Source organism: Ooceraea biroi, chromosome 3, assembly GCF_003672135.1.
Source record: "Ooceraea biroi isolate clonal line C1 chromosome 3, Obir_v5.4, whole genome shotgun sequence".
NCBI classification, from domain to species: Eukaryota; Metazoa; Arthropoda; class Insecta; order Hymenoptera; family Formicidae; genus Ooceraea; species Ooceraea biroi.
Window position 1 is genome coordinate 13,293,381 of NC_039508.1, and position 14,998 is coordinate 13,308,378.

At 45.5% G+C, this 14,998-nt stretch overlaps 1 protein-coding gene and 1 long non-coding RNA gene across 3 annotated transcripts in view; both read right to left on the reverse strand.

Moving 5' to 3' along the window:
- LOC105277110 (unconventional myosin-XVIIIa) overlaps positions 1–14,998 on the reverse strand; it is a 55,650-nt gene that overhangs the window by 36,787 nt on the left and 3,865 nt on the right. For both annotated transcript variants that reach the window (XM_011335277.3, XM_026968708.1), the window contains 3 exons: positions 13,238–13,894; positions 12,282–12,749; positions 5,231–5,362 (listed from right to left, as the gene is read on the reverse strand). In XM_011335277.3, the coding sequence (XP_011333579.2) occupies positions 5,231–5,362; positions 12,282–12,749; positions 13,238–13,894 (1,257 nt within the window). The remainder of the gene's footprint in view (positions 1–5,230; positions 5,363–12,281; positions 12,750–13,237; positions 13,895–14,998) is intronic.
- Positions 5,995–7,796, reverse strand: LOC113561723. The gene is made up of 2 exons (XR_003406395.1): positions 6,542–7,796; positions 5,995–6,185 (listed from the first exon to the last, which is right to left on the reverse strand). It is a non-coding gene; the product is annotated as an uncharacterized LOC113561723 (long non-coding RNA).

The following is a 14,998-nucleotide window of genomic DNA, read 5'->3' on the forward strand; positions in this document are numbered from 1 at the left end:
AGTTCGAGGCCATGAAAATTCTAAAACCCGCAGGAACCTACAGGGAGAAACGAGCGCACAAATTTAACGGACACGCGAGTGACGTGAAAATGATCCACGAAGTTGAATAACAGTCGCCATTATAGCGTTCGACGCGACGAAGCGCGACAAAGCGGCGACTCTACGTGGCTGGCATTTAAGTGAAAACTGAACCGTTGTTGATTCGCGGGCAAAAGAACTACGTGGATGACTCACGTTGACGGACAGACCGGATTGACTGGTACGGCTATTGCAGACGCGAGTCGTAAATCTGTAGCAGCGTGCATGCTTGGAGCTACATGGCGCGAGTAACATGCTTACATGTGCGCGCCTAAGCCTAAGCGGCTCTTGATCCGATTTGAAACAAGTCCGAGCGAGACGCACAGAATCCGTACATGCATCCGTGCACTTAAGCATCTAATCGCGATATGACTGCTCCAATTCCTAGACATCAGCAGCCTACTCCTCTCGATTGATCTCTGTCAAATCCGAACGTCACACACTGCGATGGTCCCCTATGAAAGTCAGTTTCGTCAACTAATTATATTCAAATATACAGATAATCAGAGCATTAAGGGGGGAGCCTGCTTTAGAACGCTGAAAATAAGGTATATTTTACGAATTGGTTTTGGAGAAATTATACAGCGGATCATTATAAAACTTTGATGCATTTATTAGTACATGTTTAAAGATAAAAAAAATTATTTTTTTATTTGAATATATCGCCTGTAGAGGTCGTCCTGGAGGCATCTTAGTGCAGCCGGCATTGTAAATTGGTGAGCATTCTCCTGCCTCCAAATTTCATCCAAACTGAAAAATTGAAATATTTTCTTGTTATTTATGAATTCCCATCGTCGATGAACCTTTAATATTCATAAAAACATTAAGTTAAACAATTATTTTTGCATGAAAAAGTTCAAAAACTTTGCCTAAAAATCGTACTTTTGTGTTCTAAGCTCCACCATTTTGGCACTTTTCAACTTTTTTCTTCTCTCTTTGGTTCATCGACGATGGGAATTCATAAATAACGAGAACATATTTCAATTTTTCAGTTTAGACGAAATTTGGAGGCAGGAGAATGCTCACCAATTTGCAATGCCGGCGACGCGGCCGCACTAATATTTCTCCAGGACGACCTCTACAAGCGATATATTCAAATCAAAAAATAATTTTTTTTATCTTTAAACATGTACTAATAAATGCATCAAAGTTTTATAATGATCCGCTGTATAGTTTCTCCAAAAACAATTCGTAAAATATACCTTATTTTCAGCGTTCTAACGCAGGCTCCCCCCTTAAATCTGTTTTAATGAAACGCCACTATACGTGAGACACTACACGCGTCAGAACAAACTCCGTAATCCCTCCAAGGAGCATCGGGTTTCATCGGGGAAAGAAAAATCGCCACTTTAATGTGGGCTAACAGGTTCAGAGGAGATTAGTTCCTTGACGACGTGAGAGAAAGAAAGAAAGTGCACCGGGAAGTGTCCGCCGAAGACGGGGGCGACGACGGAGGCAGCGGCACGGCGGTGCCAGGCAGGCGCCAAGGATCAACCGGAGCGCACGGTAATGCGCACAGCATCTCTCGCCTGTCGCAATCAAGATGCCTCTCGCTACGAGCTGTCGACGGGACACACCGCCGGGCCCCCCGTCGGTGCGTTAACGCCGTCCCGCATCGACGTGGGCAGATAAGAGGGCGGAGGCACGTATTACGTACGTACGCGGACTCGCAAGCCACCGCGATTACGTGCATAAAATTCAAATTACGCCCGTGCCGCGCCGCATTCTCGCGAACGCGCCGACCGACTCCGCGTCTTGCCCACTGATCGGCTGTGGCCGCATGCAAATTTATTCGCGCGGCGAAGCCGCTCGAACGGCCTATTCGCTTTTGCGAAACGGCGCGACGCCGATGGAAAGTCAAACGTGCCGCCATTTTCACCGGGGATCTTGAGACGCAGCGAAAACGGACGTCCTTCGCGACGCTCGTCAAAAAGAACGTCCAATTGGGAGGATTATCTCTATAATTGATCGGCAGGGGCGATTGATCGAGATTCCGGTGGAGCGGAGAGATAGGGGCTCCGCTACGCAGTTTCCGCCGCAGAGGCCAAACGCGCGACGTCCTCTTCGCGCGCTGCTCTGCTACCAGCATGGGTAATCCAGTAGCAGCACTTTACGAAGTCACAGACGCTCGTAACGAGGAGTCGTTAAACTCCCGCGGCTTCTTGCTCGCGTGGGCAACCCACTTCCTTCGAATATCCGATATTTATAGGCGATAAGCCCACGTTGCGCCAGGGCTGCGCCTATAGGTGCATCGCTTCTGGTGCTTTCAGCGTTATCGCGCGTTTCTTCAGGAATATCGGTGCCTTATCGGCGCTGGCGTTTACGTTACTCTGACAAGAAAAAAAAAGAGAAACGCAATAAATTTGTGTCGATGTCGGCGCGTCAAAGGTTCAACGACCCGAGCGGATGTTCTTAGCGGCTCGCGATTTTCCGGGCGGAAATGGAAAGCCGCTCGCTCGCGTTCCCGCGTCGCGGGAGTGCACACACGCCGCGGAAATATGCATGCATTGGCCTACATATTGCGACATATATAGGCAATATCGGGCCGGCGCGGCGCGGCGGGGATCCGCCGGCGATTGCCGATGTTATCGCGCGCGTATGCTCGCTGCCTCCCCCGCGGGCATGATAATAATGGTGCTACGACGGTAACGGCCGTAATTGCTTACTACGTACTGCGCGTAACGTGCAATTTTAATTACGTAATTTGACATTTACGTGGTCCGATATGTCGTGACGGAACGCGCGAGCCGCCATGTCGCGCCGCGAAGGAGCGGAACTTCAAGAACGCTGCAGGTGGAGCTCGTCCCATCCCTCTTTTTCCTCCTCTCTTCTTCAAGCCAGCATTTTGCAGTTGTATGCGAATCCGCAATCTCTTGGTTCTTCGATTAACAACATGGCCGATTGGCATTCGCTGCTATGATCTTTTCTCGATTCCGCGCGGGCTTTTAGCGTCAGCCGCAACTCTTGACCTTACATAAGCATACTTAGTGACAAAATAATGCTCAAAGAATTCTGTTTCCAATTTTTAATTTCATCCTTGGAATTTTTCGAAAATGTCTTCTCGAGACATAATTTTCTAAATTATGATGATTATTCCATGTCTTAAAATAGTCTTCATTTATTTATTTTTCCGTTTTCTTTAAAATATGTCATACAGACGCGTAATGAACATTAAGTGTAAATATTTTTAAATTTTTCTTTGACAATCAGGAGATTTTAATGCGAGGATCTTTGTTGCAGGACAGAAAGAGTCCTGCTGTTCGCAGTCGTTTCACGGTGTTCTCCACAGCGCCATGTCGGCAGCACGTTCTCCACCGTGCCCCCATTTTCCCCGTGGCTTTACCGACCGTCAGTAAACATCATCGTGTCCCATCCACTCTCTGCTGTGCATTTTAGCGTCGACGCAAGTCGCACCTTGTTAGAGCTAATTGTCAATTACGACATGCGGTCGCTGCCGTCAAACGTGCATACCATCAATTGCGCAGCGAGCGACGACGCCCGGTTTCCAAGCCGGTCGTACTTGTTCCATTTATATTGAGACAATTGCGTTATTTCGCCGTATCTAAGCCGTTTAAGCGACACCGGCAATTTCACGCTAAACCCCGAGATCCGCGCGATTGTTAAGGAAGCGCGCGCGGTTGATTCAGCTCAGCGATAATCCAATCGCCGCGTTTCCTGCCAGATGAAATTGTTCTACGTCTACGGGGTTTATTACCGGAGTATTCACACACACAACCGCGTGCATATACACGTGCTACCCCATTTTCCTGACGCATCATCAAGATCATTATCATCGGAACATGATCCAGAACTAATTCAAGCACGATTTCATTAAGCGTTGAGCGATTTACAGTTGCGCTAAGCGTACGTCAGTTTGACGTAATTACGCGCTCCGCCAGACGTTTCCTCTTTCATTAATGCATTCGGAAACGCGGATACGATACCGCTGATCGTTGGCGTGCTCGGTCGTAACGGCGCTTCGACGTTCGCCACGATGACGGGCAGGAATGCGCGTTGTGTCGCGTGACAGTTTAATTTAATGAAGGCGACTCGAAAGCCCGCAAGCTCGCTGCTATCAGCGAGCGAAGCCGCGGAACTTGCCGTGATCTCGAACGCCAACGAGTAGAGGGACAATGGCATACATGTCCGTTTCCGCTAATACCAAAGCGTCAACCCCGGATCAACCCTAAATCGCATTCCGATTCTTTATTTTGCAATCTCCGCGAGACATCGTCAATCTTAAAGTTCATTACTCGAAGATTTGTTTAAAAATACGTCTTATTTCACGTAATTTTAATTCGAGAAAAAAGAGAGAAAACGGAATAATTTGATGATGATCGTCCTCCGGATTAAAATAATAAATTCTCCGGAAATTTTTCAGATTTTCTAACTGCTGATTCGTGATTGTGGCATTCTCCTACAATTCCTTGATCGTCGTGCGGCTGTGCTTTATCGAATCGTGACAAATTTGCCGTGGAAGTCGCGTCTTCCTGTAACAAGTTACGCCCATAGCTAGATTACGGCACGAAGTTCGGCGGAAACGAGGTATTACGGTACGAGGCAGTCGGTAGATGTACCGTTATACGATTGCTATGCCACTGCGCCGCTCTAGGGAATGTGGGTGGAAAGTGAGCGTCTGTACTATTGTCTTCCTCTGTCCTTTCTGCCGCATCACATGCAAGCCCTGCCGGCGTGCCCTGCGCCGCATACTCGTGGACCCTTTGTGCGGTCCTTTCATTTCTCCGCGCGCTCTTCGCTAAATGGAGTTCTTCGCGCTTTACGTTATTTACGCTCATTTGTACACTCGCTTTTTACGCTTCGGTCGCCTTTTCCCATGTGACGCGAAAATTAAAAGTAAACCGTAAAATATTCACACGCATACGTCGATGTTGTGGGCGACTGGAAAAGCCAGAAAACCTAACGGTATTACGAATAATTCAAGCGTAACGATCGACAACTTAAACGATGCAAATCGATCAATGATCTCGGAGCTACTCTTGGCGGATGGTAAGTTCTTGCGTTATCTGTTTCAGGGTTGGAAAAAAATCGGTTATCGCCTTCCTCCATTTGTTCCTCTCGCGAGAGATCCCGACAGACTTGACGTAGTAGGGCTCTAAACGTAATTGCCGATGGAAAGTGGCGGTAGGCTTACCGTGTTCTGATGAAACCGCAGACTGCCGGATCGGCGGAGTGTGCCGCCGCGGATATTCGCAGGTGCCAATTCGACTTGACGTCCATCGCAGCCGCGTCTCGATAATTCCGACAGCTCGGCGACCGGCTGCACCTGCAACGAGATCGACACGTTAGCGTCCGTGTAATACGCGCGCATCACGCGAGCAACGTCCCCGAGCATGCGGCGATTGCAGCCCATAAGCTAAATTCATTTGCGCTTATGAATAGCCGCTGTCACGAGTGTCCGATCGCGATGCAACGTAAATCGATGAACATTCGCTGCACTCTAGGGGAGAGCGAGTAACGTGCTCGAGATGTATTATCTAATATTATACTATAACGATTCAACACACTCGGACTGGTCAGTTAATTTCGAGCGCGAGCTCGTAACAGTGTTAATTTAGTTTCTTATATTAATATTAGTATTATATTATTAATATTTCTATGAATTATAAAGTAAGGTAATAAGAGTATTTTTACGTAAATTACCATAGATGGATGACGAGGCGGAAATTCACGCGTCATTCATGTATGAGTAACGTGGCAGTCTAATTGTAAGTGTCAATTACGTTGCACAATTATTACGTTGTCACAATGTTTGCGGGAAGCGTACAAATGCTCACGAATGAGAAACATTACAATTGTCGTATCGCCGTTATTACCTCGGATTGATCAATATACGGCGGGGGATTATTAAGGGGGGATTCTCATGTAAAGAGCCAAAAAGAAGCAGATTTTTCGGAATTTTTTTTCAAGAACGTATTTAGTCAAAGGATCTCAAACTTTAATAGTACATCAATACATGTAAAGAGAATATAAAAATATTTTTTTGGTTAAAAAAAACATATATATAGATATAGGTATGGACGCCGCCTTCAGCGGCTTCGGCGTCGCAGGCGTCAAACGGTGTGCAGTCTAGCATCCGCTGTAATGGTCTGAAACAGAATATTCAACAATATTTATTAATTATAGATCATTACGCATCGTTTGAACCTCATGAAGTAAGAAAAAAAACCAAATTGAAAAGAATGGCGACATTTGAAAAAAAATGCTGTTTTTTCATTAAAATTTTCATTGTTATTGTGAAATAAACATTATTTACTTTAAAAATTTTTGTTGCTTTTGAGGTTCATACGATGAACAATATAATTGTCTACATGTAGAACCCCGAAAGAGCCCAATCGGTCTAATATTTTTTTAGTTATCCTGCGCACCAGTTTGAAAAAAGTGATTTCGAGAAAAACGCGTTTAAAGTTTTCGGTTATAAAAAGTAATGCTTTTCAATACTTACAGTCCTAATCGGCGATTCCAGGGCCATATAGTAGGCCTTCTGCATCCTCGTATAATTGCTGCTGTTGTAAATTCAGTTCTTTGCGAGCAGTTCGAGCTTCTTTCGAGCTACTGAGGCTTCGTCACTTCTGTTGCCGTATTCGCGCGGCGTCATACGAGTCTGCATACTCCTTACAATGGGTACCGATCTTTAGTTCTAATGTGTCCATAATTTTTAAAACGGCGAAATAGCCTTCGTTGAATAATCCTGCAGCAATATATGCGGCTATTTCCACTGTTCGGATGCCACAATATAAATATTTCGGAGCCAAACGCCAAACACACGAATTGAAGCTCTCGTAAAAATTTCCTGCCTCAGCTATACAAGTACGCGAAGGTATATCACAACAAAAGAAAACCATTAGACGTATACCTGCGAAGCTGTTTGTTATGTACGAGTGTATGAGTGAGGACAGACGAGACGCGTGTCTCCGCTCCGAGCGCTCCCAGCTACCTACTCAACGCGCGGTCGAAAACTCGACTATAACTATACGTAGAGGTCGAATATCGATTTGTAACTTTAGGAACATATTTTCCACATGTATTAGAGTTGATTTAAGCAAAAAAAATTTTTTGACTCGTTACATGAGAATCCCCCCTTAAGGGTGCTATTCGATAAATTGCAGGGAGAGCGTGTGGCACCATCAATTCACTCGTAGACGCGAATCTCCCGCGATGTGCCCCGGACTTGATGGATTGGGTGTATGGTCTTGTTACGTGCGAGATCGCGTGCGAGAGCGGGATGTATCCTTTGGCTACTGCCAGGATTAACGAGGACGTATGAAACGCTTGCATTGGACATGTCGATATTCCTCGCCGTTCGTCTAATTGCCATTAATCACCGTTACGAACGGACTGCGGCTGTTATCGACGCGCCCGCACTTCGTCTATCGGACGCGTGTAACGGGCACGTGCATACGCACGAGTTACGCGTGTACGCGCGTACACGCGCTGCTCCACGCTCGTACATGCGACACACAGAGGACAGGAAGCAGGATGTTGACCGAGAGGGACCCCGCCGGCGCGTTACCTATACATAAGTATGTAAATCACGTCACGTTCCTTCTGCCGACGCTGTCGTGAACAGAGAGACAGAGAGAACCTGGTTCCTCATGAACGTGCGTTGAAACTCATAGCGCTCCCCACGTAGAAATTTCAAAACGGTCCAATACTGGGACTGTACCGTTTGCCATCGTGGCAGTACTGGCCGCCAGTATTGTGCCAGTACAGATCCGACACTGGAGTGTAACGCCATGCCGTACTTAATTGCCAGTACTGATCCGACACTGGCAATAATATATGGACCAGTATTGGGTAAATAACTGCACCAGCATTGGGCATAGAAGTGGCCAATTAATGTATTAATGTATAAATGTATTTTATATATATTGGGTTGTTCGGAAAGTTATTTCGTTTTTTCAAGGAAAAATGAAAGGCGGTTTTTTCATATTTAGAATAAATTTTATTCAGTGATGTATTGGCTATTTTGTTCCACTACCTTTCGCCATCTTTCTGGCAACTTTAAGATTCCACGCTCATAGAAGTCCTTCTCCTTATTGACAAAAAATTGAAGCAAGTGATTTTTGACGCCTTCATTTGAATCGAAGTTTACATTGTTCAAAGAATTTTGTAGAGACCGGAACAAATGGTAATCGGATGGTACCAGATCAGGAGAGTATGGTGGGTGTGGTAGCACATCCCATCCAAGCTGTAAAAGCTTCTGGCGAGTGACCAAACTTGTGTGTGGTCTGGCATTGTCGTGATGGAATACGACACCTTTCCTATTCGCCAATTCTGGTCGCTTCTGCTTGATGGCAGCATCCAATTCATCCAGCTGACGACAATACACTTTCGAATCAATCGTCTGGTTGCTTGGTAGTAACTCGAAAAATACGATTCCCTTCCAATCCTACCATACAGAAAGCATGATCTTCTTTTGATGAATATCTGCCTTGGATGTCGATTGAGCAGGTTCATCTTGCCTGGACCATGATCGTTTTCGCTTAACATTGTTGTAAACAATCAATTTTTCATCTCCAGTTATGATTCGCTTCAAAAATGGTTCATTTTCTTCACGTTTCAATGAATCGCAGATGATAATGCGTCGAATCAAGTCAATTTCCTTTAAATTGTGTGGAACCCAAGTATCGAGCTTTGAAACGAATCCAAGGCGTTTCAAATGATCGTAAACGGTCGAATTCGATAAATTTAACTTTTCAGCAATTTCGCGTGTTGTTATGCGACGGTTTGCATCCACCAGAACCTTTATTTTCTCGTCATCAGCTTTAATTGGCCGACCTGAACGTGGTGCATCTTTCAAATCGAAATTTCCAGTACGAAATTTCGAAAACCAATTCTGACACTGACGTTCACTCAATACATCTTCTCCGTACACGGCACACAATTTTTTTCTCGCTTGCACTGCATTTTTACCCTTTCGGTAGTAAAAAAGCAAAATATTACGAAAATGCTCACTTTGATTTTCCATGTTTGATGTGATGCCAAACAAAAATTACTTGACAGATCGCAACACAATAAGATACTAAATGACGTCTGAAATGTCAGTTGTCAAAATATAAAACGAATTTGTCGCTTAGAGTAAGGTTAAGTATTGAGGAACGCGACTAACGACATCTCTTTGTGAAAAACGAAATTACTTTCCGAACAACCCAATATATATAATATGTATTTTGTACTATTTGTATTTGTGACTTAAATATTATAAACAAAGACTAATGCAAACAACATTAGTAAAATCATTTTGTAAATGTCGCGTGAATTAATATCGCGTTTAAAAGAAAAAGATGTTAAATCGGTTTTCTGGATAGTTATTTATACGTGATAACGCAAATGTTTCTAGCGAGAACGTCACGCCTGATCTGGCCATCTATCGGTCGCTGGTGAATCAATATATTGTTATAATCCTATTCTAAAAAAGGCGTGTTAACTTCGTGAAGTTCTTTTTTATCGAATATTGAGGCCTCTTTTCCGCGACGAATTTTGTGTGACTTGAACTTCGTGTTGCGAATGTCAGAATGTCATAGTGGCTGTCAGTGCGGTTATATTGACAATTGTATTTATTATATTATTTTTATTTTATTTTTTTATTTCTTATTTTATTTATAGCGCGCGTAGCGCGCGCCTGTGTTGCTAGTTATATATTATCGGCAATGTATGTAGTTCAATTCTGGGTCTGTGTCGGTTGCCGAAGCATGGCCTGTCTCGCAACCAGTACTGGCCCATGTCTGTATTTTATAATGGCCCGTCACATGGCCCGGTTTTTAATAAGTACTGGGACAAGACTGTCTGCCAACTCTTTGCAGTACTGGCCGCCAGTATTGTGCCAGTACAGATCCGACACTGGAGTGTAACGCCGCTGCCGTACTCTGGGCTACCAATACTAGGCCAATGTTGGGCCAGTTAAACAACCTCGGCAATTTCTACGTGGGTCGATAGACCATAGCGTTCCTTGGCATTTCCCGCTAATATCGGTGGCCATTCAGTTCGAAGGAGTTGCAGCGATGATTAATGGAAATTGCGAATCGAGGCAGGTATCGTCGCGCTCTGATACACCAGTACTGTTACGGTGCCGCGCGATTCTTCTCGGTTCCGCTGAGAGCTGCAGCTTGATAGCAAAAGAAAAAAATTGCTTTTACTGTGCACCAGGAGTCGTAAACGATAAGTATCGCGTAACTGTCATCCCATCGAAAAATCTCTAACGAGAAGTGCGTGAAATCTGGTACACCCTGTACGTGCAACACGCTCAGTTTGCCACTGAATTACATCCGGTGTTTTTCCCCTTGGGTTCCTCTCTCTCTCTTTCTGTCCCTCTTCCTCTAACTCTTACACGCGTTTCCTCTCTCCTCCTGTCGTCCGCTCACGTGCCCAACGTTTTCGACTGCCTGCACGTTCGGATTCTGGCAACGTTCTCCAACGAGATTTGCCCGTTCTCCGATCTTTAGGGGCAGATAAACTCAAAGATACTTGTTCGCAGATACCGTCCCTGTCATCGCGGCTGCTTCCATTTTTACTCGCCGTGCAACCCCTTTATTCCGCCCTCGTTTACGTGTTTTCCAAGAGGATGCATTCGCAGGGCAATAGAACGCGCGCGTCGCATTCAATATATCGATCCCACGATGTTCCCGCCGATGCGCGCTGACGCACGAAATCTCCGGATTAGCCACACGGTCCACAGTCCACCCCGGTGATTGCATTCTGCGCGTACAAGGCACGGTGAAAGGGAGAACGGTGCGAGCGGCGACCGACCGGACGGAATTACATATTTCGTTTCTGCCGCGACGGGAACGCGACGGCATTTTTAGCATTCCGCGGCTACGGGGCAAGGTCAGGCGAACACTCGGGATGCATCTCCCCCTCGCTTAGACCCCTTTTACTTTTTCATCTCCGTTCGCCGGATTCGAGCGGATCGCGAGCGGTGCTCCTCCTTGCGGGACTCGCATCCGATGCTCGCTCGATCCGCTCGACGATAGAAGAAGATCGGATTCTCGGTAAGGCTGCTATTTTCACGCGACAGTCCCGCTCCGGGTATAGTTTTATTAGCGGGACCGTGACTCACGATCCCGCTATATTCGTTGCCAGCAGTGGCAATGAACCAACCAACATCGCACGGCAATCAGCAGCCGTGCTCGTCCGCACCTTTTGCGCGCAATCTCGTCGGCGGGTCGCCGCTCATGGGGATTAAGCCGTTGCGGATGGACATGGGAGTCGCGTGTGAATGTCTTCGTTTCGTAAAGAAATGTGATGCAAGACTTCGGAGAGGGCACAAGAGGAGGGAAATTATTCGGTTGCCTCACACCCGCAACGATCATTGAAACCACGAAATAACCGTCGCGTGATACGTCGTTATTTACTAAAGCGCGATGCATCTCGCCGCTGCAGCGTATCAAAGGTCTACGAAACGGCACCTCGATCGACCCCTTTCCGTGACCCCCGTGGAACCTGAGGATTCCTCCGCGCCTTTCACCGCGTTCGCCGCGAATTTCCCCGTTTGCGGTATCGAGCGACATCGGCACGCATTTTCCGAACGGTAGGTATTTCCAGAAGCATCCAAGGCCAATTATCGCAATTGCGATAACGAGAGGTAAGTGCTTAACAGGATGGCCGATAAGCTAATCATCGATAAGTGATAATCAAGCGTGAGGTCGTTATGACGCGGTGTCGCCACGTCTCATCGCGCTTGTTCATCAGAGCAACCATCTTTCGGTGGAATATACATATTAACGAATTTCGAGTCACTCTTACGCTAATGACTCCGTGGCTGAGCGACAAGAGAAAGGTTCGATCACGAGGAGAGCGATCGGTACTACCAGTACGGTCTATAAGAAAGAAAAGGATAAAGCGCAGAGTACTATCGCTTGCGCAATGTCTAAAGTACGCTCCGACTTCCCGAGCATTCTCATCGTTCAATCGATGCCTCTCTTTGTAACAAATGTAGAATCTACAAGCTGAATTGAGGGGATAAATGCAGCTACAAAACTGACAATTTTATTGCTTATTAGCGTTAGAATATCACACATACGCGCGCACACACACATACATACACGCAAATTTTGTAGACCACCTGGCTGCAGTCACTGTTAAATATATTTTTCTTACAAGTTATTTATTTTGTAAATTTTCTTCTCCTCTCTTTTAATCTCTAGCTATTCTTGCATCCGCTAACTCGATTATTAAAGGATTACCTTTACGGTGACACTGTTGGCGGAACTTTTGATGAGATCGATGATCTCCTCGCGTGATTTATCGTCCACGTTGATCCCGTTCACTTCGATCAACCTGTCACCAGGTAGCAGACCCGTGTCGTTATTATGCTGCACCAAGGCACCGGGTTCTGCAAAGATCACCGGTCTCATCTGCGTGACGCCGTTCGCCGTGCGCTCGACGATTACGGCGCGACGAAGGGAGAAGCCAAAGTCGTTCCGTGGCGGAGGTTGCCTCTGGATGGTGAGCTCCCTGGGCTCGGGTAGCTCGAGCGGCACGATCTCCGGCAGCTGCAGCTCGATGCCCTGCTCCTCGAAGGAGACTGATGATCGCCACCTTGAGAAACCCTGGGACTCACCGACGGGCGACAGGCTGAACGGTGGCGTCGCAAAACTCGAGTTTGTCGTATCCGTCAAGGAATCCGCCGATGGACTGGCACTGGTAACGACCTGCAACGAGGAGAGAGTTTGATGTTACACTGTTAAATCAAAACTTTTCAGATATTTCTACAATACCAGATGGATCATGAGAAATCGGTACATCACAAGAAATCTTATTCTAAAATGCGTATCTATCATCTAGAAAAAGATTGATGACTAATGATGGCTAATAAACTCATTGTTACTCATTGTTCGAATAAAAAACTGATTCAGAAATTTGTGATTAGAAGATCGTATCGCAAGAGAAATATTTTAATTGCATCGCACGCAAGAAAAATGATGAAAAGTGCAACTCGCTTAAGGGCACAATCGGTTGCTCGATCATCATCTCAAGAGAGCTCTCTGCCTTTCGTCTGTTCACGAGTTTTGAGTCGAGTTTTGAGCAAACCAGCCGTCACTCATCGCGTCTCGTTACACGTTTTAGGAGTAACCGTAGTAATTGGGTTTCGCTGCGGCCGATACGCGAGTGGGAAAGAGAAAGCGGAACGTTATCTAACCTGCAGCAGTTTAGCGTCGATCTGATGATGCTGTTGCTGCTGCTGCTGTTGTGGATACTGTTGCTGAACAATCTGTTGCGATGTGGTGACGCGCCACGTGGTCTGGCACACAGTCTCCTCCTCGCTGCAGATCTCGTCCTTGTTCAGGATATTGTTGAGATGCGCCGGCACGTTTTGATAGGCAATCACCTCGTTCTGCAGGGTGTTCCTCACCAGGAGATTGCTGGCTTCCTGGTAACTGGTTTCCGTGCCGTTTGGCAGAGCGTGCTCTTCCGAAAGAACACTTACAGTCCCGCTGTTCACGTTCAGTCGTGGTCCCTTGAGGATACCTCGCTTAGGCGGTTTCGGTGGTAACGGCGGTAGATTCTTGCCCGCGTGGCTTGTCGTCGTCGACGACGTGGTCGTGGTCGTCGTAAGGGAGGTAAGTGACGCCTCCGACGAGTCGCTCTGCGTCAACCCGTCGGGCGTCCTGGTGGTCCAGCTGCTGCTGGTACCAGCGCCGATCGTCGAGCCTGGACCCAAAGATGCGTTCTGTGCGGCGTCCAGCAGATCGCGGTCCAAATGTGCGAAAAACGATGCGCTGTAATCCGCGGTGATGCCGCTCGGTAATTTCTCCTTCTCCTTCCGCCGACCGGGGATCTTCAGTGACCTACGTACCTGCAAAGAAATGCATGAAAGTGACAAGTGCTGTTCAGGATTCTCCTTTCTAGGGCAGCGACACCGAAGAAACGTGGCGCACGTACGTAAAGTCCAAAGATTTTTCTCAAGAAACTTCCTCCTTTTTTCAACCGACGCGATTGCGAGTCATTGCACGCGTTGTCCATACCGCGGAATATATTTGCAATTTCTTACTTCGTAAGTGTACAACGAGCGCGCGTTCGCGAGCAACACTTCACCCTCAGAAAGGATTTCTGATAACAAGACGAAAAATATTCTTGACTAATTTAATCGTATTACAAGTATAAAAAATATGAAAATAAAACAATTTTTAATTTAAATCAGTAATTTCTATTCTTCTCTCTCGAATTAAATAAGATTGTCTTACTGTCTTGAGACAAGAGTAACATATACAAATTTATGCTTATATATTCTTGTATGTAGAATAATTTGATATTAGCGCCACTTTATAGTAGGCTTTGTCGATGTCGACGCATCATTTTCTCACAGTCGCTCGTCGACTCGGCGCTTCTGCGTCCTTTATTCCGATAAAACGGTCAATATTTATGTGTTGCAATCGAAAATCGGGAAAGTGTTTCTGTTATTTACAATGAATAAGTGCAATACTCTACAAGAAATATTAAAAGATATGGAAATGTAAGTAAGTATATACAATATACTTACTTGAGAAATAAGATTCGAGATAAGACATTTCCATATCTTTTGCACTTATTCATTGTAAATAACAGAAACACAGAAACACTTTCCCGATTTTCGATTGCAACACATAAATATTGGCCGTTTTGTGCAGATTCTACAAATTCTCTTAGAAGAATAGAATAAGATGTCTTTTAGATCTTACAATATTCTTAAATCAAGAATATTTTGAACTTGCTACAAATTTTTATCTAAATCCTTCTGAGAAAATTAATGAGATAGCACCAAGATTATTTTACTCTAGATTTTAGAATTTTCTATTCAAGATTAAAATATGCTTCTTTTCAATAATAAATATGATTGTCGCTATAGCGATCTTATTTTATGATAGATTAAAGAGTAATAGCATTAAGTCCAGAAATCTTTTCTGTGGGTGTTCTTATCGCG